The sequence below is a fragment of the Raphanus sativus genome, chromosome 4, assembly GCF_000801105.2.
Source record: "Raphanus sativus cultivar WK10039 chromosome 4, ASM80110v3, whole genome shotgun sequence".
In the NCBI taxonomy this organism is placed as follows: Eukaryota; Viridiplantae; Streptophyta; class Magnoliopsida; order Brassicales; family Brassicaceae; genus Raphanus; species Raphanus sativus.
Genome location: NC_079514.1, coordinates 9,131,400 through 9,155,412, shown reverse-complemented (window position 1 = coordinate 9,155,412; position 24,013 = coordinate 9,131,400). Strand labels below are relative to the sequence as shown.

The following is a 24,013-nucleotide window of genomic DNA, read 5'->3' as shown; positions in this document are numbered from 1 at the left end:
TATTGTAAATCTTGAATTTTTAGAGACCAAAAAAAAAAGTAAGAAAGAGAGAAGATTTAAGAGAGGCCCAACAAGCTCAATGTCGAGTCTTCGTGGGCCGAACCAAACAACTAGATGAGATATAAGAAGCGAAACTTTCGGTCTGAGATTTAAGAGAAGCCCAATGTTGAGTCTTCGTGGGCCGAACCTAACAATCAGATGATAGATAAAAGATAGGCCCAATTCAGAGTTTTCGTGGGCCGAACCGAACTTAACAGAACTGAAACATGGTAACTAGTTTGGTTCCATTTCACACTCTATTTTCTCCGTCTGTCGCTGTCTCGCTCGTCCTTGCTCTGTTTCGTAGCTTCTGCAGCAGATCTCTCTTTGTCCTCTCTCCCTCCCTCCTTTCCTTCAGATCACTGTAAGTACAAACCACACTTCATTTTCCTCTTTCGATCTCTTCATTTTTTTTAAATCTTTCTGGATTTAGTCGTAGCCTTAAATAAAAGACTTATTTATCTGAGATTTGATCTGACCAATTCTTTCATTTACTTTTTTCTTCTCGATTCATTTATGACAAAAAAACATCATTTGCTCCTTTTTTTCATTGTTTGTTTCTCTGTTTCTGAATTAATGCTGAAGTGTTGTGATCTCTTTATTCACTCTAGGGTTTTGTGTGTGTGTGTGTGAGCTTGGTTTCATCTTGAACAGTGAAATCTTAAGTCTTTCTATTAGATCGTTGACTTTTCGATTTGAGTTCTAATAAATTGGATCACCCTTCAGGTTTATTTGACCAATTGTAATTAAATGTTCAAATCCATTTACCAGCTCTGAGGTTAGAATCAAATGAATACCTCATTGTTAAATGTTCAATTCAACTCATTGTTTTTTTTGTACGTCTAATGATTGTAAATAAGTCTTTTTAGCCTTTTCTCGTGTATTTAGTTTATCGCTTAATCTTGCGGTTATCTAATCATTTAATCTTTGGGTATTAACCTTCAATTTTATAAAAGAAAAATCCGTTATAAAGAGGATAAATTTTTTTAATAAGACACTCTTCACTCTATATAAATAGATGGCACAGCAGGAAGCTAGCCCTTCTCCTGGTGCTGAGGTTGTTGGCCGTGCCTTTGTGGAGCAATACTATCACATTCTCCACCAGTCTCCCGGTTTAGTTCATCGGTTTTATCAGGATTCCAGCTTGTTAACCAGACCTGATGCTACCGGTGCTGTGACTACTGTCACAACTATGCAAGTGAGATTATACTCTTTTAAGTCAACTTTTTGATATGCTTGTTGTGTCTCTCTTCTGAGTTAGATTAACTTTTGATTCCACTCTTTTGCAGGCGATCAACGATAAGATCATGTCATTGAAATATGAAAACTACACGGCGGAGATAGAAACTGCGGATGCTCAGGAGTCTCATGAGAGAGGCGTCATCGTGCTGGTGACCGGACGCTTAACCGGGAACGATAACGTGAGGAAGAAGTTCAGCCAAACTTTCTTCTTGGCTCCACAAGACAAGGGCTACTTTGTTTTAAACGATGTGTTTCGATTCCTCGAGGAAAAAGAGGTGACACCACCACCACAAGCCATCAATGGAACCACCACCAGAGATGTTCAGGCTCCTGTTGAACCAGGTAACGATGATATATATATAAGACTATATACCACATATCCCCTCGTTTTTTGGATTAGGATATATACTAACATCTGCTTGACATGATTCTTGTCAGAACGTGTTGTTGTTAGTCACGAGGCTGAGGTAGAGCCAGAGCCAGTTGCTTCCATCGAGGAGGAAGATCTTGACAATGTGGCGGAGGTGTATGATCCTTCTGATAAAGATGAAGGAGTTGTTGTTGACGCTGAGCCTATCGAACCTCCTCCAGCTCAAATAAGTCACAATGAAGTTCTACCAGTGCCTCAAGGAGATGCTCCTAAGCATTCCTATGCTTCAATCGTGAGTCTTAACTGCTTTATAGATGTGTGTGTTTTTTTTTGTTTATGGTAAATGTTACAAGTCTTTTTTGTGTGTGTTTCAACAGCTGAAACTGATGAAAAGCGGTCCAGCACCAACACAAGCTGCTCGGAACAAGCCAAGAGCAGCAGCAGCAGCTCCTGTCAGTACCAAACCCAAGCCAACTGCTCCTCCTGCTGAGCCTGCAGCAGCAGCAGCGCCCGAGAATGTTGCAAACAGTAGCAATGTTGATGTGGAAGGTCGGTAAATAAAAAAAAACTTTTTCATTATTCTGCTGCTTGAATAATGCAAAGAGAGTCCTCCCCCTTGGATGTTGATTTTCTTTTGTTTGTCAGATGATGGTCATTCGATATATGTTCGAAACTTACCTTTCGACACTACACCAACACAACTTGAAGAGGTGTTCAAGAGCTTTGGTGCTATCAAGCACGAGGGGATTCAAGTCAGAAGCAATAAGGTTTTTTTGTGATATAGTTTTTTATTATATACAATCTTTTTCCAAAAAAAGGACCAACCATCCTTACACGTTGTTTGTGACAATCTTCAGCAGCAAGGTTTCTGTTTTGGTTTTGTGGAGTTCGAAACCTCTAGCGGGAAGCAGAGTGCTCTCGAGGTAAATAAAATAAAACCGTAGCCGTTAAAAAAAAAGCTTGCTTATATATCCATCCTTGTTGGAGTTAAAAAGTTTCGACTGTTTTGGTTGGTAGGCCTCACCGGTTACAATTGGTGATCGTCAAGCTGTTTTAGAGGAGAAGAAAACTAACAGTCGAGGTAACAATAAAAAAATGAGAGACCTTATGATCATCAAGAACAAGATGGTTTTAGTGAAGAGTTTGTGTGTATATGAAATGTGTGTTTAATCTTTTTATAGGAGGAGGCAACAATGGAGGTGGAAGGGGTAGGTACTTTGGGGGAAGAGGAAGCTTCAGAAACGAGAGTTTCAAAGGGGGACGTGGTGGTGGAGGAGGAAGAGGAGGCTATGGAAGAGGTGAATATTCCAGTAGGCCAAGGAGTTCAAACACTCGGAACAGTGGAGAAGGTTACCAAAGGGTTCCTCAAAACGGAGGGAGTGGTAGAGGAGGCGGAGGAGGAGGACGTGGTGGTCCTCGCGGTGGTGCTTCTTCTTAACTTCTTTGCATCTCTAACGGCTCCTCCATAAGGGAGAATAGTTTTAAATTTTTGTTTTGCATCCTTTCTCTATTCTTTTTTTTGTCTGCCTTTTCTACTTGAGTTTTATGTGGCAAAGTCGTATTGGTTTTCAGTTTTCTTGGTCGGTTTTTCATCCTTCTTCTTTGGAACCTTTCTTCAGAAACATTCAATTTCATAAAAGTCGATTATTAAAGTTGTCTTCTTAATGCAAACATGTTCTTAGCTGTTTTAGCTTAAGCTAGAACAGAGGAAGTAAAGTAGATATGATGAAAGTTCTGTTCCTGATGCACACATGTTAGCTGTTTAGTTTAGCAAGAACAGAGGAAGCAAAGTAGATATAATAATGCACGTTGTGTGCTTGATGCAAACATGTTCTGATTTGTTCAACTGCACCAGATTTCTGCAAACTAAGAACAAAATCAAATGCAGCATAGCCACAACGAATAGAGAGAGAAAGTTCTTTTAAGTTAAACCATGGCAAATATCTCGGATACAAAAAAATAGTTCAAAACTTTGGCGAGTCTATTTGAAAACATTACTAATAAGAGAGCATTTTTATCGTTTGAACTTCTTGGAAGATTTCTTGTCTCTGTTACCTCCTCCTCCTTTGTTACCATCCAAGAACCTCTCGCTCTCTTCATCGTCTTCTCCTCTTCTCTTCTTCCTACCTCCTGATTCTTTCATATTCTGCAACAATTATTGCCAAAAAGATCAATCCTTATTCTAAGAAAGAAAGCAAGCGAGAGTTAACCTTTTAAACAGAGTATTATGCTAAGTAAATAAATACCATTGCGGATAACTTTTTAGCTTCTGAAACCCTCTCCAACAATGACAAGACTTCGTCCTCCTCAGCTGGATATTCAGGCAGCTTCTTGCCTGAACGTAGAACCATTGTCATATGTCATTAGCCACAGCCAATGAGAGAAAGATAACTATATATTGCAACTTATAGAATTTTTTTTTTAACTTACCTATGAGTTTTTCGATTTGCAAGTACCATTCTAGCTCATACTGGTTTACTAGTGATATCCCAACACCAGAACGTCCAGCACGAGCTGTTCTTCCCACTCTGTGGATGTAATCCTATATGACAAAAAAACATCGAAGGTGAATATGTGTGTTCTTAATATCACTGAGAGCCATGGAAAAAAATAACAAGAAATGAAGAGGGCTAACCTTTGAGTTTGTGGGAATGTCGTAATTGATAACCATATCAACCGACGGGATATCGAGCCCTCTACTAGCCACATCCGTGCAGACCAAGATGTTACATTCCCCTGCTTTGAACTTATTCAACGCTCCTAATCTCTTTGACTGTGGATAATATTTGGAAACGAATTGAGAAAATTTTTAAAGAGAATTGCAGAGTAAATGAAACCATTAGAGATTGGAGTAAGTCATTTAACCTGAGTCATTTGACCACTGATAGGAATGGCTCTAAAACCAAGGCTCCGAAGCATCAAAGCCATAAAACGAGTCCCATCACAAGTTCGGGTGAAAATCATTGATGTTGAGTCAGGCATTTCAGTCAGAATGTACACTAGGTAGCAGTCCTGTTAAAATCATTCAATGATCACTATGTGTTTGCTATTGTCTATACATATATATCTACCATGCTGTTGTACTGAAAATATGGGGTACCTTGTATTTAGCAGGAACAAACCGATACTGCTGTTTAAGAGTATCAACTGTGGAATATTTGGAGGCAGCCTCAATCTGGAGGCAAACAATAAACATTACAAAAATGTTTACCTAGGAACAAATGAGAAATTTAGTGATTCCATACCTTGACAGGATTCCTTAAGCATGCTCTTTGAAGTTTCCGAACCTACAAGGCCACAAAAAGCAGATTCAGAGTAACTTTAATCAGTGGATCGTCCGTTAGATAGATAAACAATAAACAACAAACACTTTCAAGCAGAAGTTTCTACCTTTTTAGTCATAGTTGCTGAAAAGAGATACGTTTTACGGTCGCGAGGGATCTCTTCCAAAATCTGGTTAAGAGATTTCTCAAAATCTTCATTCAGCAGTCTATCTGCTTCATCAAGAACCTGATAAAAAACAGTGTGAAGTAGATTTTTTAAACTGATGGGAACAAAGAACAGCATTTATATTAATACCAAAAAATGAAAAAAAGGAAAGCTTAAAAATTTACCAGATATTTCAAAGTCTTGAGAGAAAAGCCTTTAGTGTCAGACATGTGATCCCAAAGACGACCAGGTGTTGCAACCTATAAAAACAAGATTAAGTGACTGCAGACACTTAAAAACAAAAGACCATAGAAACCAGTTGTTGCAGAAAATAAAAAAACATACAATAACATGAGGCCGCTTCCCAAGAGCAATAGTTTGCTGCATCTTGTCTATACCTCCAACAAGCTGAAGAAACACAAGAAACATATTCAGTTTTAAAAAAAAAAAAAAACCATTTGTAGAACAAAGATTTCAATCATGTATGGTTAAAACCATCAGAGAGCTTACCACAGCACATCTAAGATGTATATCAGATCCTAGAGCTTCAAACTGCTCAGCAATCTGGATTGCGAGCTCTCTGGAGGGTAAGAAAGAAAAAAAGGAACAATAAGAATAAGCCCCCCCCCACCAAAAAAAAACAAGACACTAGAAGAAACATGAGTTAGGCGAATCGTTACCTAGTAGGAGACAAAACACAGGCGAAGAAGGCAGGATCAGGTCTACGTCCTTTCTTAGGCTCAGCATCATTAACATACTGAAGAAGTGCTTGCAGAATAGGCAACGCAAAGGCTCCTGTTTTACCAGAACCGGTTTGCGCAAGCCCAATTACATCTTTCCCTGAAACCAGACATCATCACATTAGACTCAAACAAACCCTAAAGTCCCAGAAAGTTCCAAACTTTCAACCTTAACACAGAAGCAATAGACCAAAGGATGTACCTTCAAGAGCATAAGGAAGAGCTTCAGCTTGAATCTTCGTAGGGTTCTTCCATCCCAACCTTTCGCAGGCTTTCACGAGCTCCTCGCGCACGCCAAGCTCTTCAAACGTCTTCACCACTTCGTTCTCTTCCTCCATTCTCAAATACACACCTAGAAATTCGCAAGTAAAACAAATAGCCTTGAGAGTGCTCGCGTTGTGTATGACTTCCGGAGAGGAAGTGCCGTGCAAAGTCTAGGGCTTTAGAACAATCGAGCAGCGCAGAGCAAATCGGCGCGAGTGATTGGCTAAAGCTAGTTTCTTGTGTTTCCACAACGAAGGGTTTTTGCTGTAGTAATCTAATTGGGCCTATAATGGGCTTACCACCTCAGACATTCGGCCCAATAAGATACTTTCAAAAGGCCAATTTAGTTGGTCATTATCGGTTCACTCAAAAACCCAACTACATTCATGTCACTTGCAAGTTTGAAGCAGGTACAAGCTTATATTATGCAAAATCTAATTCAATAATGTTACTCCAATTATATAAATTGCAAAGAAGCTTATATTACAAGCAAAGTTCTGGGACTTTAAGGAAAAATAGAGTCATAACATGCGAGAAGGAATGAAATTATGCATTATTCTTCTTGGAGATGTCTTGGAGCAAAAATCTTGACTCAGCAGCAAAATCAACAGGAGCTACCGCTTTAACAGTTATCCTCTGCCTCTTCTCACCGTTATACTCATTCTGAGTGACACTGATCCTGAAGACATGAGAGGACCATGTTGCTTCTTTCAGCTTTGTCTGAAATTCATTCACTTCACCTCCCTGAAAAAAAGTTTAAACATTAAACATGAGATGGAAATGTCAAATATGATTCTAAGTTGATGATATATACAATAGCTTTTATAGGGCTTGGACTACTTACCTCTGATCTTAGTTTGTTGAGCTCATCAGCTGAACATCCAATAATCTTCTCTGCCTCTTCGTTGAATGAGGAAAACCAAGCTTCTCCTGTTGAGTCAGAGACTTTCACTACCATTATGTACCTGAAAACACCCAAAGTAAACAGAACTAAGTTGTCTGAAGAGGGAAGACAAGGCGGCACTCCTACCAAGTTATGAATGTGAGTTTCTAACCTTAGGCTGCATTCTTCATCCTTTTTCTGGCAACCCTCACACCAGTAACCAGAGTCCATTGCTTCAGTTACTTTCTTGCTACAAGTCTTACAAGCTTGATACCACATTGTCTGGTCTGGCTTGATGAAGCTTATGTAACCCCTGGTGCTGAAAAACACAGGCTGCAACAGAAAATTCAAATTCGTGATTAGTTCGTAACATAATTAAGCAATATTGATACAGGGCTGATATTTAATGTTTTTAGTACCTTTCCCTCGCCTAGAGATGGGTTGCTAGTGATTTGAGAGAGTGGGACTCGATCAGTATACATAGACCAAGATCCATTCTTAGCAGATGGGCTCATCCCTGAGCCAATGGAAGACATGGATGTCCCCTTGCCTTCAGAATCAAACCAAGATTTAAGCTTTTTAGCTTCTGGTGATTCAGGATTTATCACTACATTGCTTCTGCTGATGGTGGACAATGAAACACCTGAGAGAGATTGGATGAGATCAGCAAACAGGAATGGAGAGAAGTGTTATTTAAACAAAATGTTCAATCATAGCAGAACCCAAGATTACCTTGAAAGTCTCCAACTTTGAGAGACTTGATTGCAATCACAGGAGACTTATCAGCCATGTCTAGCAGTTCTTGACCTATGCCGGTTGCCAAGTTGTTCCACAGTGACACCACAACAGTTCTCTTTGACTCATCAGCCAAAGTTATATCCCTCTTTGGTATCATCTCGTTGTCAGTTCTCCTTCTAATACTCATGGTAGGGGAAACACTTTGAACAACTCCAATTAGATCTGGAAAAAGCATTACATTCAAGTTATTATCATCCTAAAACAGTTATATTAAGTTACCAGCAAGATTAATGTACAATGACATAAACGGCTCTTACCAATAAGCTCCTTCTGATTCACATGCATACCCAACTCTTCAATGGGTACAAAGTTGAATTTAGTCTCAGGAACGAACATTTCCTCATCACTAGCTTCCTCCACCTCTGCGTTTTCATTCAGCGTCATCTCATAATCATTCTGAACTGTCTTGAACTGCTTGTTAGCAAGTTTAAGTGATCCCCTAGAGATATAATAAACCTTTCCCAACTGGAACATGTCATAAAACTTCCGTGCAGCATCATTGAACATCGTGGCTTGAATTTGAGTTCCCTGAAACACACCAAGATATAACAAAATGAGTAACCACACACCACATATGTAGTCAATAACAAAATCTGAGAGTTAGTGGAAACAGGAGCTTTCTTACTTCTTCATCAGTTAGTTCGACATTGAAGACACATCCTTCTCCCTTAGGGTTTTTGTAGGTTCTCATGACTCCCTTGTTAGTGACTCGGACTTTGATGGTCCAGCTTCCTTGATAGGGATTCAAGGACACAAGTGGATGAACTCTTCTAGTCATGGACATTCTTGCAGCTGGTGCAACACTGCAACAAAAAAAAAAAACAAATGATTAAGCACACACTCAATATCAATTTCAAAAGTAAAACATGAAACATTAAAGACATTAGAGATTCTACTTACTTTCCCCTCTGTTCAGTGATTATCTGGGAAGCCGATTTGGCAACAGACTCCTGCTTGGGTTTCAAAGTGATTCCAGTGGAGACAACATCACTCACGGAAGAGTTATCTAGCTTCTGCCTCTTGGCCTCACCAGCCTCCTCCTCCTCCTCACTCTTACCCTCCAAGTTAATCTCAGAATCAAGCGCAGAAGAAACCTCCTCACATTTTGTCACAAGGAAGTATCTGCAAAGGTCAACCCACATATGTTAGCAACTGTTTCCATGCTTATTAATTTAAAAAGACAGCAAATAAAAGAGATTCTTTACTTGGTTGATTTGCTTGAAATGTCGTTAACAGTGAACTCAAGGAGACGAATAAGTCCCAGATTCTGGATCTTCCCAGAAATGATCTCAGGTGTTAATGAAGCTGTAAACATTGCTTTCACCTTCGTCTTCCCATCATTCGCAGTGAAACTGTAAAAACCAAAAAACACAGAACGTGTAAGCAACCAACCGAATCAAACCCTAACTAGATCTATCAGTAAACCAAAACCATATACTGAAGGATTAAAAAAGAACGGCTCTTTCCAAAAAACCCAGATCTATTCAACGGAATCGTACGCAAATCTAGAGTCAGGAACTACGAGGACTTACGTGTATCGGTTCCCGATAGGCTTAAGATCAACCACTTGAACGACGATCTCAGATCGATCTGAGGAGGAGGAATCGAAAGATGGGTTTGATAATACGGCGGAGATAGCATCTGGGGTCACTGAAGTCTGCATTTTTCTCTCTCTACTTCCTCTCGATTGAAACGTTCGATTTGTGGATGAAAGGTCAGAGAGGAAGAGGAAGGGTTTTTGTAAAGGGGGGAGAGAGAGTTGAGCGGGAGCTATTCAATTTTAATTAATTACATACCCCCGCGAGTTATTTCTTTCTAAATAACTCTACAGCTTTTGGCGCCTCTTCGAATGCTGTGACCTTTGGAACAAGACAGAAGGTCTTAGACATGGATGTAATTTAAGTTTCTAATAAATACAAGGATTGACCTGGAAATTCATGTAAAAGTCCTACGGTGAGCTGTAAACTACTAGTACTAGGTTCAGCCATTGAGGACATATTAATATCATCGGACGGTTCAGATCAATACATGTAACAGCTTTTTTCGTTAGCCAGTCAAACTTCTAGTATTGTTGACTAACGACTATTAATTTAGCGCGCAATAACTAAATCCCGGGAAAAAGGATCAATTATTTATTCTACCATGGTTTTTCTATAACCTCCAAAAATCTTCTTACATGTATTCAATTGATCTAATTAACCCATTGATATGTGGGAAACCGATTTATCTTCTTATGACTACGACAATATCTGCCAGAATCATATTATTTCAGAAACAGCAATAGATTCAAGTGACATCACAAGTCAAAAAAACATAGAATCAGAATCATAATTAAATTATAACAAAGTTTACTATAGTGATGATAAAACTAAGATGTGTGATTTGTGTTTGGTCTCAGCTCTTGTTGTATCCCCTTCTTATTAATCAAGAAGCATTTTTAAAGAGTAACATTTGGTTTGTAAGTTATTTACGGATGTGTCATGCTGACGTGTCGGCACTATATTCATTCTCAGTCCATTTGTATATTTGCCCTCAACTCACTAGAATAATTACATAAGTTTGTCATTGTCATATAATATACTCTCATCGTCAAACATTAATATAATTCATCGAATTATTTACCATTCAATTCCGATTTATCCGTTTATGGCAACGTTCATATAATTGCGTGTATGACTTAAATGTTTGAATTTATTGTGTTTTGTTTCATTTGTTTATATATGGGAAACTCGGCTGGTGGACTTTAATTTGGTGTCAGATTTGGTGAGTACTATGATTTGCAATTTATGATCCTTCTATAATGATTAGGCAATTTATGATCCTTCCATATATAATGATATTGATCTGTTCGAAAAGTATCAATATTTTAAATATAAATGTAAGTGGTTCATTTTATAGTTTTGGTTCATTTTAGGAGACAACCTTCATTTTATAGTTTTGTTTAGATTGCAATTATATCCTACTCATAATAATTGTTTTCAAAAATCTATACTCGGATTACTATTGGATATATCTCCTTCTTATTAGTCAAGGAGCAATTTTTGAGAGTAACATTTGTTTTGTAAGTTATTTACATGTGTGTCATGCTGACGTGGCGGCACCATATTAATTCTCAGCCCATTTTTAGATTTACCCTCAATTTACTAGAATAATTACATATGAATGTCATTGTGATACATGTGAATAATCGACTTATATAATATAGTCTCATAACCGAATTATTCGCATTCAATTAATGATGCATCCGTTTATAGCAACCTTAATTTACTATCTTTAATTTCGTGTATTAATTTAATGCCACTAATTTATTGTCTTTAATTTCGTGTGTACATTTATAGCAACCTTTGTAGAGCGATTTTAATTTGGTTTCAATTTTGGAAACTACTATGATTGGCAATTATGATCCGTCCATAATGATTAAACAATCATTCCTTATATCATTCATTCATTTTCAAAATAGACAATTATGCTGTCATTCAAGGAGTGACAATTATGAGTAAAACAATATCGGGTATTAATTGCATAATACTAACGGAAATTTAAACTTGGTGCACAAGATCTAAAAATATATATAATGATAGTGGAGGTCATTCCGAACAAAATAAGTCGTGTACATGTATGTGTGATTATATAAGGTTTCTATTATTTTTATTGCCTTATAATTCGTGTACATGTTACTCCTTTTTTTTGTCTGATAGCAATCCGTCTAATGGTTTTCAGGGTTTTAATCAGAGCATTTTCAAGCGAGAGACTAAGAATCGAAGTGGAGCTTTATCTTTCCAATTCACAGGTTTTTGTAATTCACATTTTTTAAATGTTTACTTTTAAGTATATTACTTTTATCTTTACCTTTCTAATTCACAAGTTTTTCTGCAAGAGACTAAGAATCGAGTTCAGACTAAGAATCGAATTTGAGCTTTACCTTTCGTATTCACAGCTTTACCTTTCTAAGTCGGTAAAAAAATACTGACTTGCTTTACCTTTCTAAGTCGATAGGTTTTTTTTTTCAAATTAGGCCACAAGTATCTTTCCTTATTTCTTTTATGTTTACTTTTAAGAATATTATATGCAGCTGTTTGTTACTCTTTGTTATTTTAATATTTTTGATTAGCAGTTATATAATTTCGGTAAATGAATAGACTTGATTTTTTTTTGAATTGTTGTTTATTGATTATTAGCTAATATTCAAGAATTTGATAATAGTCTCATTCATGGAAGACCAACTCAGAGAAAGCAGCCACACAAGATATGTTTTATTATATAATTTATATTTGGTGTTCATATTTTCATATACAAATATGAGGACTAGCCACATATTTATTTAATTTATTATAATTGTCACACATATAAATAATATGGAGAATATATATATAGAGAATATGAAATTTAATATAAGTAGGGAACTATATATCTAGCATATTGTAAAGTCGGAAATATAGAAATTTATATCAAAGTATTTTTTCTCTATATGGAATTTCGGTTACCGTATAATTAAGCTTATCTTACTTGGTAAAACAATATATTTAAAGCTTCTTCACACAAGTTTGTCAGCATTAATTGGATTTTTAATTTATGGAAATATATGAATATATGGTGGAGCATTGATAGTAATACATTTACTACTCAAAATATTCTCACGAGTTTATATCTTTCTTTTTTTAATATAAAATGAATAAATTCAATATTGGACTAACAATCTAACATATAATTATTTTTCCTTTATTGATTAATAGGTGAATACATTTATGAACAAATTCAAATTAATAAATATGTATCATCATTTTCTTATTAATAGGGAAGAAAAGTAAAAAATAACCTTTTAGTTAATACTTATTTACCCCAATACCATGCTGACATGTCTCTTCCACAATTCTCTTCAAACCATATTTAGAAATATCCTTAACTTACTAAATATATTATAGGTTTTGCCATTGGTCTCACTTCTCTCAAATATTGGTTTAGACTATAGTTACGCATATAAATCTTTTTTCCTATTTATGACAGTGTTTCGAACACCATAAATAAGAAATATGAATCCTTACGTTACGCAATAAGAAAATTGGAAATAAGCAGTGATTAATTATTCTATATATTTGACTATATTAATAAAGAGAATAATTTAGTTTCTTATTCTGTACAAAGTAAGTTACTCATAGTTAGCAACATTTATGCGAGATTTCCTAATCAAAATATGAAAATTTATTTTTGCATTTAAAGTAAAGATACGCGTACTAAGTATGATTATTTAATTTGACCAAAAAGTATGATTATCCTCTATATATTAATAAAGAAACATTTAAAAATTGTAACCTTAAGTTTGTATTAACTAAAAAAATCTTGCTTAAGTGTCACTTAATTATGATGTTAATTTTGTTTACGTGGCACCATAAAAATTAGTTAAAAATTAGTAAGTTCAAAATCCAATTTCTAGGAAATATTATATTAACCCAAACATAAATGTATATGATATGATAAACTTAATACTCGACGATCTCATTAAATTAATACTCGGCGATCTCATTAAATTAATACTCAACGATCTCATTAAATGATACTTTCTTTAAATGGCTCAAGGTTGATTTATATTGTGATTCAACATAATATTTTTTTTAGAAAATGTGTAAGATATACTCTTAGTCCATATTACTAAAACAGAAATTTAAATCAAAATTTACTATATATTATGGTCTAAGTATTGCATGCTTTTGGTATAAAACAGAAACTAATGATTTTCTAAGTGTTGTTTTTTTAATTAATAACAAAGAGACGCTTTGATAAAATAATAGCAAAAGAGACGCAGCTATTCAAAAATTGTTTTGTTAATAAAAGAAAAAATATTTTATAGCAAAGAGGCACAATTTTAGTTTAGTTTTCAAATTTGTAATTGTCTTTTTTAATATTTTAATTTTCCATCTTATATTTTCAAAACGAAAGTAAAAATCTGATATTTTGAAAATTAGTATAACTTCAAAATCGAAAATATAATTAAATTTTATTTACTGACAAGTTGGTAAAAGAAAATATCCATATGTATCAGCCCAACATATAAATGATTATATAAACAAACAAAAATTGTAAAAAAATTCAATCATATATAAATCTTAAATTTGTCAATACAATATGTTTAATTAGAAAATAACTATTTATTTCGGATTATCTATAATCAATGTCGTTTAAATGTTCTTTTTAATTTTAATTGAGTCGAAATAGGATCAATCGTAAACTGCCGATATTATGATCATTAGAAGACAGTAAAAATCCTAATATTTGAACCAAATTTTCCTGATACACAATTTATGTATCAAACTCTTTTGGTAAGTTTAAATTAATTGTTTTTATACCATATTGTTTGAATAGTTGAGAAACGTTTTGACCAAGTTAATGATTCCACCAAATTTTTAAGCTTGGTACAAAATTTTGAAGAAGTTCTATATGGTAGGTTTAATTTAAGATAATAATATACTTTGTCACCAAGTCTAAAATTTCGACAACTTAAAACAACTTTGCTAAATATGTTTGTGGTAGTTATTGAAAATTTACGTAAATATTGGTTCAATATATCACATTAAAATATGGTTTTTAGATAATTAGTGCTAATTATTTTAACTTTCCAAACAATCCGAAAACCTATCTATGCTTACTATATATATACGGTTGAGTTTTTCCTTATAAATACCATCAAATGTTTTCATAATCTTTAATCTATGATTATAAGAATATCAATGATATCTCATTTTAATTGTTTGATTTGAGCTTCTATATTTTTTTATGTGTACCAAATATTTGTACTTAATTAATTATTCTACATTGAAAAAACATAAATATCAAATATATTTTAAACACAAAAACACATGTATTCAGAAATCATGAAATTATACAATATGAAAACATAAATTTTAAAATAAATATTTCACCCTACGCAAGGCGCAAGTCTTATCCTAGTAAATTATCTAAACTCAAAACTGTATAACGAAAAATGATCTGAAAAATGTATACTAAGAGAAATTATGAAACCAAATATTTGAAGATTTGAATGGGAGTAAGTGTAACTAAACAAAACAATGGGGTGATATTAGTAAACATCAAGAACAAAAAGGATTATTTCGTACTTGTATTCTTCCTATCCCCAAATTTGTGTTGGGTCATGTGGTGTGGAGAAGAGAAGAAGTCAATGGCCGAATCGATCTCAATTAAGAATTAAGATATGGGGGCGGCCCTAATAAGTCACCAAAGACAAAAATAAATAAAAATCATCACTTTTTTTTTTCTCAAACCTTTCTCCATCACTTACGAAATTACGAGCTCCCTTTCGCTCCTTCTACTAATTCCATTTTTCAACGTTTTCTTCTAATAACGAAGTTGCTTCCACCAACATCTTTTTTTTTTTTTTGCTACCTCTTCCGCATAATCTCGCCTTTTTATTCTCTTCCTCTTTGATTGTTACAGAAAGCGAAATCAAAAGCTTTCTTTTTTAAGATTCTGTTTTTTTTTTTAACTTCGACTTTGGATCAAGCTCGTTTCAAGGTACGTATGATCACCAAGTGTATGATAAAATGTTTCCGTGAGATCATCTATTCTATTAATTTTGATGTTTGCCCTATTGATATATGTTTGGTCTAATTTAAAAAAAACTAACTTTTATATAACTACATCTGATTATATCAAAACATTAACCATATTATAACTGTTTCTACCAAAACATTCACGTTTTGTTTCTTTCTATGATCATTAATTAATTTCTCAGTAACAAATAAATACAGAACTCAGACACATATGAGTACAAGCTAAATCGATCTAGATCCATTTACTGTCTGAAACTACATAAATTTGTCTCAGTTCGAAAACGCCGGTAAGCATCCGATTACGTGCCTGTGAGACGTTAGGCAGTGCTTGGGCATGGAGATTTCGTCATAGGGAGCAAGCAGAGCAAATCGGAGGTCGCAATTTTTTTTTTGAATTTTGATTGTTTAAAACTGATGTTTTATGGTAGATCTATGTATTTGAGAGATAACTAATATGTAATCACATAACAATCTGATAATTTACAGGAAAATCGTTGATGGCCGCCATGAAAATAGATTTACAGAGTCGAAACCCTAAAAAAAATTCTGGGAAAGATGATGAAACAATTACAATTATGCCACTGATTAAAAAAATTAAACAAAAATGAAATACGAGTTTTTGTCATATAGAAATAGAACCCGCGTCTGAGATCAACGGCTAAACAAAAAACATTTGTCACCAGGTCACTGAAATATTATATTATATATTCCCAAGTTTATTAATTAGAAAGCCGGTTCAACCAATTCCAAGCATGTCGATTAGTTTTTATTCTTAATAGTTACCGTAATAACATTTCTTGATTAGTTCCTGATTTTATAATAGGAAACCAAAATCATTTTTTTTCCTTACTCAGAGTTACTTTGTTTTCATCATAAAATTATAAAATTTATATTTCTTAGAAAATACAAAACAAAAAATATATCATTTTCAACTATTTGAAAATTTGATTTGCGGATACGGGTTATGAGTATTTTATTTGGGGTGGGTGCGAGATGGTAGATTTTGGATTGCCGATACCCGCCGACTCGAAAAGTATTTAAAAATAAAAATAAAAAGAAAAGTAAACACTTTTTTAAAAATATGGTAATTTAAAAAAAAACAATTTAAATTTTTTAGAATATATAATTTTATTATAAATATATTTTCATATTTATTAGAATAATTAAATAATTATTTTCAAAAAATTATAACTAGCGGATAACGCAAAATTAAATGGAGCGGGTGCCAATACAAATTATTTGTTTGCGGATTGTGTGGGTTATATTTTTTAACCAAAACATAATTGAAACCAGCGGGTTGGCGGGTTCGACCGAAAACCCAGCCCTAACCTAACGTATACCAGATTAATTTTTTAAATTGTTATTATTTAATAAAATATATTTTAATTAAGATTTACACACAAGTATGATTTACAAAGAAAAATACAAATAAAATTACAAAAACAAAAATATAATAATTAAATTAAAACAAAAAATATACCCGCCCTTTTAGTATCTAGTATAACATATAAAGTTTCCAACTTTTAAGGGCGGGTCAGAATCTAGTATAACATATAAAGTTTCCAACTTTTTTTAAGTCTGACTTTCCTCAAAATCTCTCTCTTTTTTTTTTCAGAACGTTTGCAGGAAGGAGTTGACTTTTGACTATTTCTTCCCGGGATTGTAGGGAGAGAGATATAGAATGGTCTTGTGAAGGAGGTTTGGTAATAAGGATGTTGGATTTGAAGAGGGCTTCGTCACTGATCTATTACCTTAAGTATGCCAAGAGGATTAAGTTTGTCTAGTTTATGTTTTTTTTTACCATGTTCATGTGGGGATTCCTCTTCCTCTCTGTCTACTTCATTCCGGGTCTAGTTCTGGGTATTAAGCTTCTCTGGTGATTGATTATAAAACAACCCTTTTAGTTTATTAGAAAGCTTCTCCTATTCTACCATATTTAAGATCAAACAGTTTCCATTAGAGTCTTATACTACTTCCCTTCCCATATCACCTGGAAACAACTTTTGAGTTTCCCGTCTTCCGCTTTGTCTATTTAGAGTTTTCTTCTTAGAGTTCAAGTTCAGTTTAGGCCTCTAGTCTTTGGATTGGATATATGGCAGGGCTTGAATCCAAGATTCCTGTTCCTGGAGTGAAGAATCATGTCGTAGAGGCATGTCACCATGTCGTCAAGGCACTGAGGGCATCTGACAACAACCTCGATGCCAACTTGATAAAGCTTCTAAGCGACCTAGAGACTCATTTGTCAACACTTGGAATGGCTGATACCAAAAAAGTTGTTGAAGATACAGGATTCTCTGAGATCAAGAAGAGATTCAAAGAAGCCAAGAAGGTTATCCTCGCCTGGGAGCAAAACCAGTCGATGATGATATTTGATGCTGGTTTCTCTGAAGCTGATCTGTTCTTCCAAGCCCTCTACGATGTTCAGAAAGTTCTTTCGGGTTTCAAAGCTTTGCCTAGCAAAACCAGCAAGAAGGAGAAAGATGTTTACAACCAAGCTGCGGTTGTTCTCGACATCGCCATGTTGAGGCTTGAGAAAGAGCTCTTTGATGTCCTGAATCAGTACAAACAGCATGTACAGCCTCAACACTTGTCTGTCAGTTCTTCCCGTGGAAAGGATATTGTTCTCGATGAGTCCTTTGTTTCCCTAGATGATGAAGTTATTGCTGAAGCTACTGATGAACAACAGATATTGGGATCCAACAATGCTGAGTTAGTCGATCCCCTCATCATTCCTCACGTCAAAGCTATTGCAAAAGCAATGTTTGCTTGCGACTACAGTCAAACGTTCCGTGAAGCTTTCATCGCCGTCAGAAGAGACGCTCTCGATGAGTATACGGCCACCACTCTCGAGATGGAGAGATTCAGCTGCGTGGACGTTCTCGGAATGCAATGGGAGGACCTGAACGTTGAGATGAGAAAATGGACGAAGGTGTTGAAGATAGTCACTCAGTTCTATCTCCCCAGCGAGAAACAACTCTGCGACAACATCTTGGGAGACTTTGAGCCGAGTTCTTCCACCGTTTGCTTCGTCGAGATCTCGAAAGACACAGTTCTATCTCTCCTCAGCTTCGGCGAAGCTGTATCCCTCAGATCTTGCCAGCCGGAAATGCTCGAACGCTTCCTCGGCATGTACGAAGTTTCAGCAGAGCTTCTCTTGGATGTTGTTGATAGCCTCTTCCCTGACGAAACAGGCTCCTTGCTAAGAATGGCTTTCCACGAGCTGTCGAAGAAGCTAGCTGAGCGTACGGTTACAACGTTCTTGAAGTTCAAAAACGCAGTAGCCACTGATGAATCAACACGTGCCTTCCCTGGAGGAGGGATACATCACCTGACCAGATACGTAATGAACTACTTGAAGCTTCTCCCTGAGTACAAGGACGCTCTAAACGCACTCCTCGAGAACATACAAGTGGACGACTCGATCCAGGAGAAAACAGGACAAGACATCCTCCCTTCCACGTTCTCCCCCACGGCGAGACACCTCAGATCAATCGTCACGGCTCTAGAATCCACCCTCGAACGCAAAGCTCAGCTCTACTCGGACCAATCGCTCAAGTACATCTTCCTGATGAACAACTGTCATTACATGGTCCAGAAGGTGAAAACATCGGAGCTGAGACACTTCTTCGGAGACGAGTGGATCAGGAAACACATCGCTAGCTACCAACACAACGTCACGGACTACGAGAGAGCCACGTGGAGCTCCGTCCTCTCTCTGCTTAAAGGCAGCAGCAATGACTCTGCGGCAACGTCAAGAGAAAGATGCAGAGAGTTCTGTCTTGCGTTCGATGAAGTTTACAAGAACCAAACTCGCTGGTCGGTTCCTGATCCTGAGCTACGAGATGATCTTCACATCTCGACCTCTGTCAAAGTGGTTCAGTCTTACAGAGGGTTTCTTGGAAGGAATCGTATAGGTGAGAAACACGTAAGATATACTTGTGAAGACATTGAGAGGTTGCTTCTTGATCTCTTTGAGTGTTTGCCTTCTCCAAGATCGTTGCGCAGCTCTCGTAGGAGATGAATCAAATGATGATGATGATGATGACTCGAGCCTTTTATTGACTCGATCTTTTGTATATTTTTACTTTTACTTAAATTCAGTGATTTTGTGAAGCATGTAACGTAAGTACTCTGTCTATTGGGATGTAATTTGATTTGCAATAATTTTTTTTTAAAAATTAATCGTTTTTATTCGTTATAGCTACTAAACTGTCACGTTAAGTAAGTGACGATTCAATGATAACGCAACACGTGTTTTATATTTTACTTCAGATCTCTTTAATTTTAATCACTTTATATTTTCGACGGTCAGGATTAACTTAGATTTGCAACCTGGCTACATAAACCCTCGTCGAACACAAGTAGGGTTTTAGCAGAAAGCGAAGCAATCAGAGAGGATAGAGAGACAGAGGTACGTACTCTTTGGTTACGGCCATTTCTTTCTCATAAACCCTAAAAGTTTTCATCTTTGAATCTTTTTAGCTGGTTTAAAGGCTCTCTCGTCTCGGATTTGAGTGATCTATATCATTTCTTACTTTTCATTTCCCATGGGTTTTGATTCCAAGTTTGCTACTCTTTTCGTTTTTTTTTTTTAATCCGATTGTGTTTTGGTTTTGTCAATCTACTGTTTTTGGTTCGGGATTTGAAAGGACTAATTTTTTTCTAATGTATATGTAAAGGAGATGGCTTTTGTGAGTAAGTTGGGAAACATATTGAAGCAGAGCAATGCTCGGGGCTCTTTGTCAAGACCTTCGCTTTTTCAGGCGATAAGGTGCATGTCATCTTCCAAGCTCTTTATTGGAGGTGAGTCTAGCTCTACAAAGTGTGTGTTATAGTGAAGAATTGTTTAGTTGTTCTGCTTTAACTTTTTTTTTCCTTGTCTGATGTAAAGGTATGGAATATGGGATGAACGAGGATAGCTTAAGAGAAGCTTTCAGCAAATACGGTGAAGTTGTCGAATGTAAAAACACTGTGATCTATTTCGTGTTCTTGTTTATATGATTGCAGTAGTGTGTGTATGGTTTATATAAGTTGCTTTTTGCTAAGTTAGCTTGTGTGTGTGTGTTTTTTATACAGCTAAAGTTATTTTGGATCGTGAAACTGGTAGGTCGAGGGGATTTGGATTTGTTACATTCACTTCTACTGAGGCTGCCTCTAGTGCTATCCAGGCTTTGGATGGCCAGGTAATTTCTTTCTGTTTTGCTCATCTTTGAATCTTTGAGAGAAGAATAACGTCTATGAGCTTCCGGGTGTCTCTCTGTGTTTAACTTTGATTAATTATCTTCCTAGTATTCTTCTCTGAGAAAGTTGTTTGTTTGAACTATGAACCCTTTCCCTCTCTGATCCAATGCCTTGTTCCTCCTCAGGATCTCCATGGCAGGATTGTAAAAGTGAATTATGCACATGAAAGAACAAGCGGTGGTGGTGGTTTTGGAGGCGGTGGCTATGGTGGTGGTGGTGGTGGCTATGGGGGTGGGGGTTATGGCGGTGGTGGCTATGGAGGTGGTGGTGGAGGTTATGGCGGTGGCGGCGGCTATGGAGGAGGTGCTGGTGGCTATGGAGGTGGTGCTGGTGGATATGGTAGCGGGACTGGTGGCTATGGAGGTGGTGCAAGCGGTGGCTATGGAGGTGGTGCAAGCGGTGGCTACGGAGGCGGTGGATATGGTGCAAGTGGTGGCTATGGGTCTAGCGGTAGCGGTTATGTTGAAGGTTCGGCTGCAAGTGCAGGTGCTGTTGGTGGCTATAACGGAAGTGGTGGTTATGGAGAAGGTTCAAGTGCAGGTGCTGTTGGTGGCTATGCTGGAAGTGGTGGTTATGGCAGTGGCAATGCTTACGGTAGCAACAATGGTGGATTCGCTGGAGACAACCAGTTTGGAGGAAACCCTGTTGGCAACAGCTCTCAGTTTGGTGTTGGCGGTGAGGCTCAGATTGGAAACATGGAGAAACCTGAGACGATGGAGTATAGAGAGGAGGCTCAGATTGGAAACATGGAGAAACCTGAGACGTTGGAGTATAGACAGGAGGGAGTTTTCGAAGATGACACTGATGTTGCCAAAAGAGCTTGAAGCAAACTAGCAAGATGCGAACTTGTCTTTTCATATTTTATCCGATGATACTTTGAAAAACTTTATTTATCTAGAAACAATCTGGTTTTTGCTATCTTGAAAATAAATCTGTCTCTTGAGATTGGTATACATTGAGCTTAACACAGAAAATATGAGCTTTGTTTCAGGCTTTGATTGTGGTCTGATATGAGAAAATTTCATGTTTTTTTTTCATATGCAAGTAACTACATCAACCAGACTTGAATATTCAAGATACTCTAAATGTGGCTCTACTTTTCTAGATTTTGTTCTGATTCTTCCATGAGAAAAAGCATCTTCTGAGCATTCAACACAACAGGAGACCCTTGTTTTGTTTTCTCAACAATCTGCTTTATCAGTTGCTTCTCCATTTCACTCTCAAAGTCACTGCTTTCTTCATCTTGTTCTTCCAAACCAATAAAATCTAGCAGCTCCTGCTCCTGAACCTTGTAATCATCCTGATGATGGTGGCTCCAAGGCGAGGTGGAAGATAAATCTTCATGGTGAAGCTCGCTCTCTTGCATCTCCTCCAGTGGTGACTCATCCTCTTCAGAGTCATCGTTTATGTTCATCAACTCATCGTAAGATTCATTGAACGCATCAAGTGCTTCACCTGTTAAGTTCATAACCAGTGGTTGCATCCCAGTAAGGTTAGTCTTGGTTTGTTCTATACCAATCGAGTCACTCTTATATGTCATCACTTCACGGGCTTCCCATACTCTGGACCATGAACTCTTCTTGCTTTCTGATTCCATGACCAGCTGATCCACCTTCCTCTGGCTCTCTTGGAGTGCAGTCTCCAGCTCTGTAATCCGTTTCTCAAGACGTGAGTTGATAACTTTATGCAACCGCAAGCTCAACTCCCGAGGTGAGACAGCATAGTTTCCTGACTCTGGTGTGGAGTTACCACTTGGATCTTGGTTGGACTCACGCTTTCCTCTAACCCGGTCAGCTATCAGTTCACCTTGTGCAAATTCTACCTCCAAATCCGGCTCCATCTGAAAGAAGAAAAATGAAACAGAACAAAACTTTTAACATCTTGTTTGAGTTTTGGTGTTCAAGCAAAGAGTATATAGTTAACAAACCTCAATGTTGGAGATGTTCATGTTAATTTCTAGCCTTTCAAGTTCAGCTTCAAGCTCAGCTTCAATATTACTTATAGACTCTGAATTCTCAGCTGCCCTTTCCTTCACAATCAACGAGTCTTTCATCTCAAGCTCATCTTCTAAGCCATGTCTGACTTTGCTCACTTCGGCTTGCCTTGCCATGAACGATGCCATTATGCCAATCGAGATCCCTATTTGTAGCAGCACCGTTGCATCACTTAGTCCTGAGAAAGAAAGAAAAAAGAAACTTGAAATGTCATTGTATAGTCTTCTCCTTTTCTCACACTACAAACAACAATCAGAATCTAAAGACTGTAAGAACTTATATTACCATGCTTTCTACTCTTGCAACTATGTGAAGCCTTATCTTCACTGAGAGTAGTAATCTGTTGTTGGCTCAGCCACAAAGAATCTACAGTGCTCTTGCTAATAACTCGAGCACCATCAGTCACAAGCAACGGCCTCGAAACTGAAGCGCGTGGAGATGGAAATGGGCTAGTCAAGTAATCTTGTATTTGTTCTCCATGAAACCGAGACATTAAGCAGCTTTCCATAGAGCTCAAAGGTTTAGTCAACCGTCTGTACCTCTGGTTCCTTTTAACGAACCTTCTCTGCCTGAAAGAAGAAGAACTCAGCTCTGTATAACCTCCAAGAGCACCACTGCCTTTCCAATATCCAAGTCGAATCTCCTGGAATTCAGGCAGTAAACTGAACAAATCATCTGAATGAACATCTCCATAGTTTCCTGAATTCTCCCCACTCGTTGATGGAACATCAACGTGTTTCTCATCCCCAAACTTGTTTTCATTCGGTTTCTTGACAGTAGCCAATCTGCTAAGCAGGGATGTACAAGGAGAGTCTTGCTTCTTCACAGTCTCTTCAGAAGAAGAAGACTCGAGAAAGTTACCTTTACCTTTGGTTACATTCTGAAGTTGCCTAGTTATATATCCTGCAGCAGCTGTAGCTGCAATTAACCATATATCCATTTCTTCCTCTTCCTCTTCCACTTCCTATCTCACACTCTTGTCGTCAAGAATCACGAGAGCAATTCAAAGTTCAACACTAGAAGAAGAATCTCTCTTTCTTCATTCCAATTCACAGCGAAAGAAAATATCTTTCCATAAGACATCAATCCAATGAACTAAAACTCCAATATCAAAATCGAAAGCTCAGGCCTTTGTACCAAAAACTCAAGAACAAATGCAAATACTTTGATTTCTCCGTCAGAGATTAAGCTGAAGGGTGGAAGATTTTTCTGTTGGAAACGAGATAAAAAGGAGAGACCTTTGCTCTTTGGTAGCTTCGAAGATAATGATAACTGAAACCAATGGAGGAGGAGCTGAAGAAAGGATAAGAGAATCGGAGAAGGTGGAGGAGGATCTTTGTCGGAAGTTAGTTCAATGGAATCTGCCAAACACCCCCAAAGACAAACGTACAAAGCTCTGTCTTTTCTTTTATTTTATTATCTTCTTCCCCCTTTACACACAAAAAAAATAC

General features: G+C 36.7%; 6 protein-coding genes and 1 long non-coding RNA gene across 10 annotated transcripts; 4 read left to right on the top strand and 3 right to left on the bottom strand.

Moving 5' to 3' along the window:
- Positions 1 to 281: 281 nt before the first annotated feature.
- LOC108862735 (nuclear transport factor 2) lies at positions 282 to 3,316 on the top strand. 3 transcript variants are annotated; one of them, XM_018636967.2, is made up of 9 exons: positions 282 to 403; positions 1,058 to 1,237; positions 1,329 to 1,623; positions 1,720 to 1,943; positions 2,029 to 2,200; positions 2,297 to 2,418; positions 2,509 to 2,574; positions 2,669 to 2,732; positions 2,833 to 3,316. In XM_018636967.2, the coding sequence occupies exons 2-9, from the start codon at positions 1,058 to 1,060 to the stop codon at positions 3,087 to 3,089; spliced, it is 1,380 nt and encodes a 459-aa protein (XP_018492469.2). In that variant the 5' UTR covers positions 282 to 403; the 3' UTR covers positions 3,090 to 3,316. The 3 variants fall into 3 exon arrangements, with proteins under 3 accessions (XP_018492469.2, XP_056864671.1, XP_056864670.1); XM_057008691.1 differs by lacking the exon at positions 282 to 403 and adding an exon at positions 432 to 817 and having other exon boundaries at positions 2,512 to 2,574; XM_057008690.1 differs by lacking the exon at positions 282 to 403 and adding an exon at positions 433 to 817.
- A 238-nt stretch (positions 3,317 to 3,554) lies between these two features.
- On the bottom strand, positions 3,555 to 6,315 carry LOC130511549 (DEAD-box ATP-dependent RNA helicase 10). The gene is made up of 13 exons (XM_057008692.1): positions 6,023 to 6,315; positions 5,761 to 5,920; positions 5,591 to 5,660; positions 5,426 to 5,488; positions 5,266 to 5,340; positions 5,042 to 5,161; positions 4,897 to 4,938; positions 4,752 to 4,826; positions 4,517 to 4,663; positions 4,287 to 4,424; positions 4,082 to 4,193; positions 3,898 to 3,986; positions 3,555 to 3,797 (listed from the first exon to the last, which is right to left on the bottom strand). The coding sequence occupies exons 1-13, from the start codon at positions 6,156 to 6,158 to the stop codon at positions 3,666 to 3,668; spliced, it is 1,359 nt and encodes a 452-aa protein (XP_056864672.1). The 5' UTR covers positions 6,159 to 6,315; the 3' UTR covers positions 3,555 to 3,665.
- A 207-nt stretch (positions 6,316 to 6,522) lies between these two features.
- LOC130510874 (replication protein A 70 kDa DNA-binding subunit D) lies at positions 6,523 to 9,471 on the bottom strand. Its single transcript, XM_057007569.1, has 10 exons — positions 9,298 to 9,471; positions 8,971 to 9,117; positions 8,666 to 8,887; positions 8,391 to 8,568; positions 8,023 to 8,293; positions 7,700 to 7,927; positions 7,387 to 7,610; positions 7,140 to 7,300; positions 6,929 to 7,049; positions 6,523 to 6,828 (listed from the first exon to the last, which is right to left on the bottom strand). The coding sequence occupies exons 1-10, from the start codon at positions 9,426 to 9,428 to the stop codon at positions 6,631 to 6,633; spliced, it is 1,881 nt and encodes a 626-aa protein (XP_056863549.1). The 5' UTR covers positions 9,429 to 9,471; the 3' UTR covers positions 6,523 to 6,630.
- A 5,551-nt stretch (positions 9,472 to 15,022) lies between these two features.
- LOC130511623 (uncharacterized) lies at positions 15,023 to 15,842 on the top strand. Its single transcript, XR_008945116.1, has 2 exons — positions 15,023 to 15,289; positions 15,602 to 15,842. It is a non-coding gene; the product is annotated as an uncharacterized LOC130511623 (long non-coding RNA).
- Positions 15,843 to 16,965: 1,123 nt separating this feature from the next.
- On the top strand, positions 16,966 to 19,505 carry LOC108861619 (exocyst complex component EXO70E2). The gene has a single exon (XM_018635521.2). It carries the CDS (start codon positions 17,420 to 17,422, stop codon positions 19,346 to 19,348), a length of 1,929 nt encoding a protein of 642 aa, XP_018491023.1. The 5' UTR covers positions 16,966 to 17,419; the 3' UTR covers positions 19,349 to 19,505.
- Positions 19,506 to 19,629: 124 nt separating this feature from the next.
- On the top strand, positions 19,630 to 21,605 carry LOC108863353 (glycine-rich RNA-binding protein 3, mitochondrial-like). Of its 2 annotated transcripts, none has more exons than XM_018637748.2 (5): positions 19,630 to 19,738; positions 20,007 to 20,130; positions 20,219 to 20,287; positions 20,404 to 20,510; positions 20,694 to 21,605. In XM_018637748.2, exons 2-5 carry the CDS (start codon positions 20,010 to 20,012, stop codon positions 21,390 to 21,392), a joined length of 996 nt encoding a protein of 331 aa, XP_018493250.1. In that variant the 5' UTR covers positions 19,630 to 19,738; positions 20,007 to 20,009; the 3' UTR covers positions 21,393 to 21,605. The 2 variants fall into 2 exon arrangements, with proteins under 2 accessions (XP_018493250.1, XP_056864852.1); XM_057008872.1 differs by having other exon boundaries at positions 19,663 to 19,738; positions 20,010 to 20,130.
- LOC108863352 (uncharacterized) lies at positions 21,530 to 23,965 on the bottom strand. The gene is made up of 3 exons (XM_018637747.2): positions 22,848 to 23,965; positions 22,496 to 22,740; positions 21,530 to 22,408 (listed from the first exon to the last, which is right to left on the bottom strand). Exons 1-3 carry the CDS (start codon positions 23,500 to 23,502, stop codon positions 21,662 to 21,664), a joined length of 1,647 nt encoding a protein of 548 aa, XP_018493249.1. The 5' UTR covers positions 23,503 to 23,965; the 3' UTR covers positions 21,530 to 21,661.
- Between the last annotated feature and the right edge of the window lie 48 nt (positions 23,966 to 24,013).

Excerpts from the sequence above, each read along its gene's own strand:
- LOC108862735 (XM_018636967.2), top strand. The coding sequence starts at position 1,058 with ATGGCACAGCAGGAAGCTAGCCCTTCTCCTGGTGCTGAGGTTGTTGGC. Across the intron at positions 1,238-1,328 it reads CTACTGTCACAACTATGCAA|GCGATCAACGATAAGATCAT; the intron begins GTGAGATTATAC and ends ACTCTTTTGCAG. Across the intron at positions 2,419-2,508 it reads TTCAAGTCAGAAGCAATAAG|CAGCAAGGTTTCTGTTTTGG; the intron begins GTTTTTTTGTGA and ends GACAATCTTCAG.
- LOC130511549 (XM_057008692.1), bottom strand. The coding sequence starts at position 6,158 with ATGGAGGAAGAGAACGAAGTGGTGAAGACGTTTGAAGAGCTTGGCGTG. Across the intron at positions 5,489-5,590 it reads TACATCTTAGATGTGCTGTG|CTTGTTGGAGGTATAGACAA; the intron begins GTAAGCTCTCTG and ends GTGTTTCTTCAG. Across the intron at positions 4,664-4,751 it reads TTGTTCCTGCTAAATACAAG|GACTGCTACCTAGTGTACAT; the intron begins GTACCCCATATT and ends TGATTTTAACAG.
- LOC130510874 (XM_057007569.1), bottom strand. The coding sequence starts at position 9,428 with ATGCAGACTTCAGTGACCCCAGATGCTATCTCCGCCGTATTATCAAAC. Across the intron at positions 8,888-8,970 it reads ATTTCAAGCAAATCAACCAA|ATACTTCCTTGTGACAAAAT; the intron begins GTAAAGAATCTC and ends TGACCTTTGCAG. Across the intron at positions 6,829-6,928 it reads TCAACAAACTAAGATCAGAG|GGAGGTGAAGTGAATGAATT; the intron begins GTAAGTAGTCCA and ends ACTTTTTTTCAG.
- LOC108861619 (XM_018635521.2), top strand. The coding sequence starts at position 17,420 with ATGGCAGGGCTTGAATCCAAGATTCCTGTTCCTGGAGTGAAGAATCAT.
- LOC108863353 (XM_018637748.2), top strand. The coding sequence starts at position 20,010 with ATGGCTTTTGTGAGTAAGTTGGGAAACATATTGAAGCAGAGCAATGCT. Across the intron at positions 20,131-20,218 it reads TTCCAAGCTCTTTATTGGAG|GTATGGAATATGGGATGAAC; the intron begins GTGAGTCTAGCT and ends TCTGATGTAAAG. Across the intron at positions 20,511-20,693 it reads TCCAGGCTTTGGATGGCCAG|GATCTCCATGGCAGGATTGT; the intron begins GTAATTTCTTTC and ends GTTCCTCCTCAG.
- LOC108863352 (XM_018637747.2), bottom strand. The coding sequence starts at position 23,502 with ATGGATATATGGTTAATTGCAGCTACAGCTGCTGCAGGATATATAACT. Across the intron at positions 22,741-22,847 it reads TTGCAAGAGTAGAAAGCATG|GACTAAGTGATGCAACGGTG; the intron begins GTAATATAAGTT and ends TTTCTTTCTCAG. Across the intron at positions 22,409-22,495 it reads TGAACATCTCCAACATTGAG|ATGGAGCCGGATTTGGAGGT; the intron begins GTTTGTTAACTA and ends TTCTTCTTTCAG.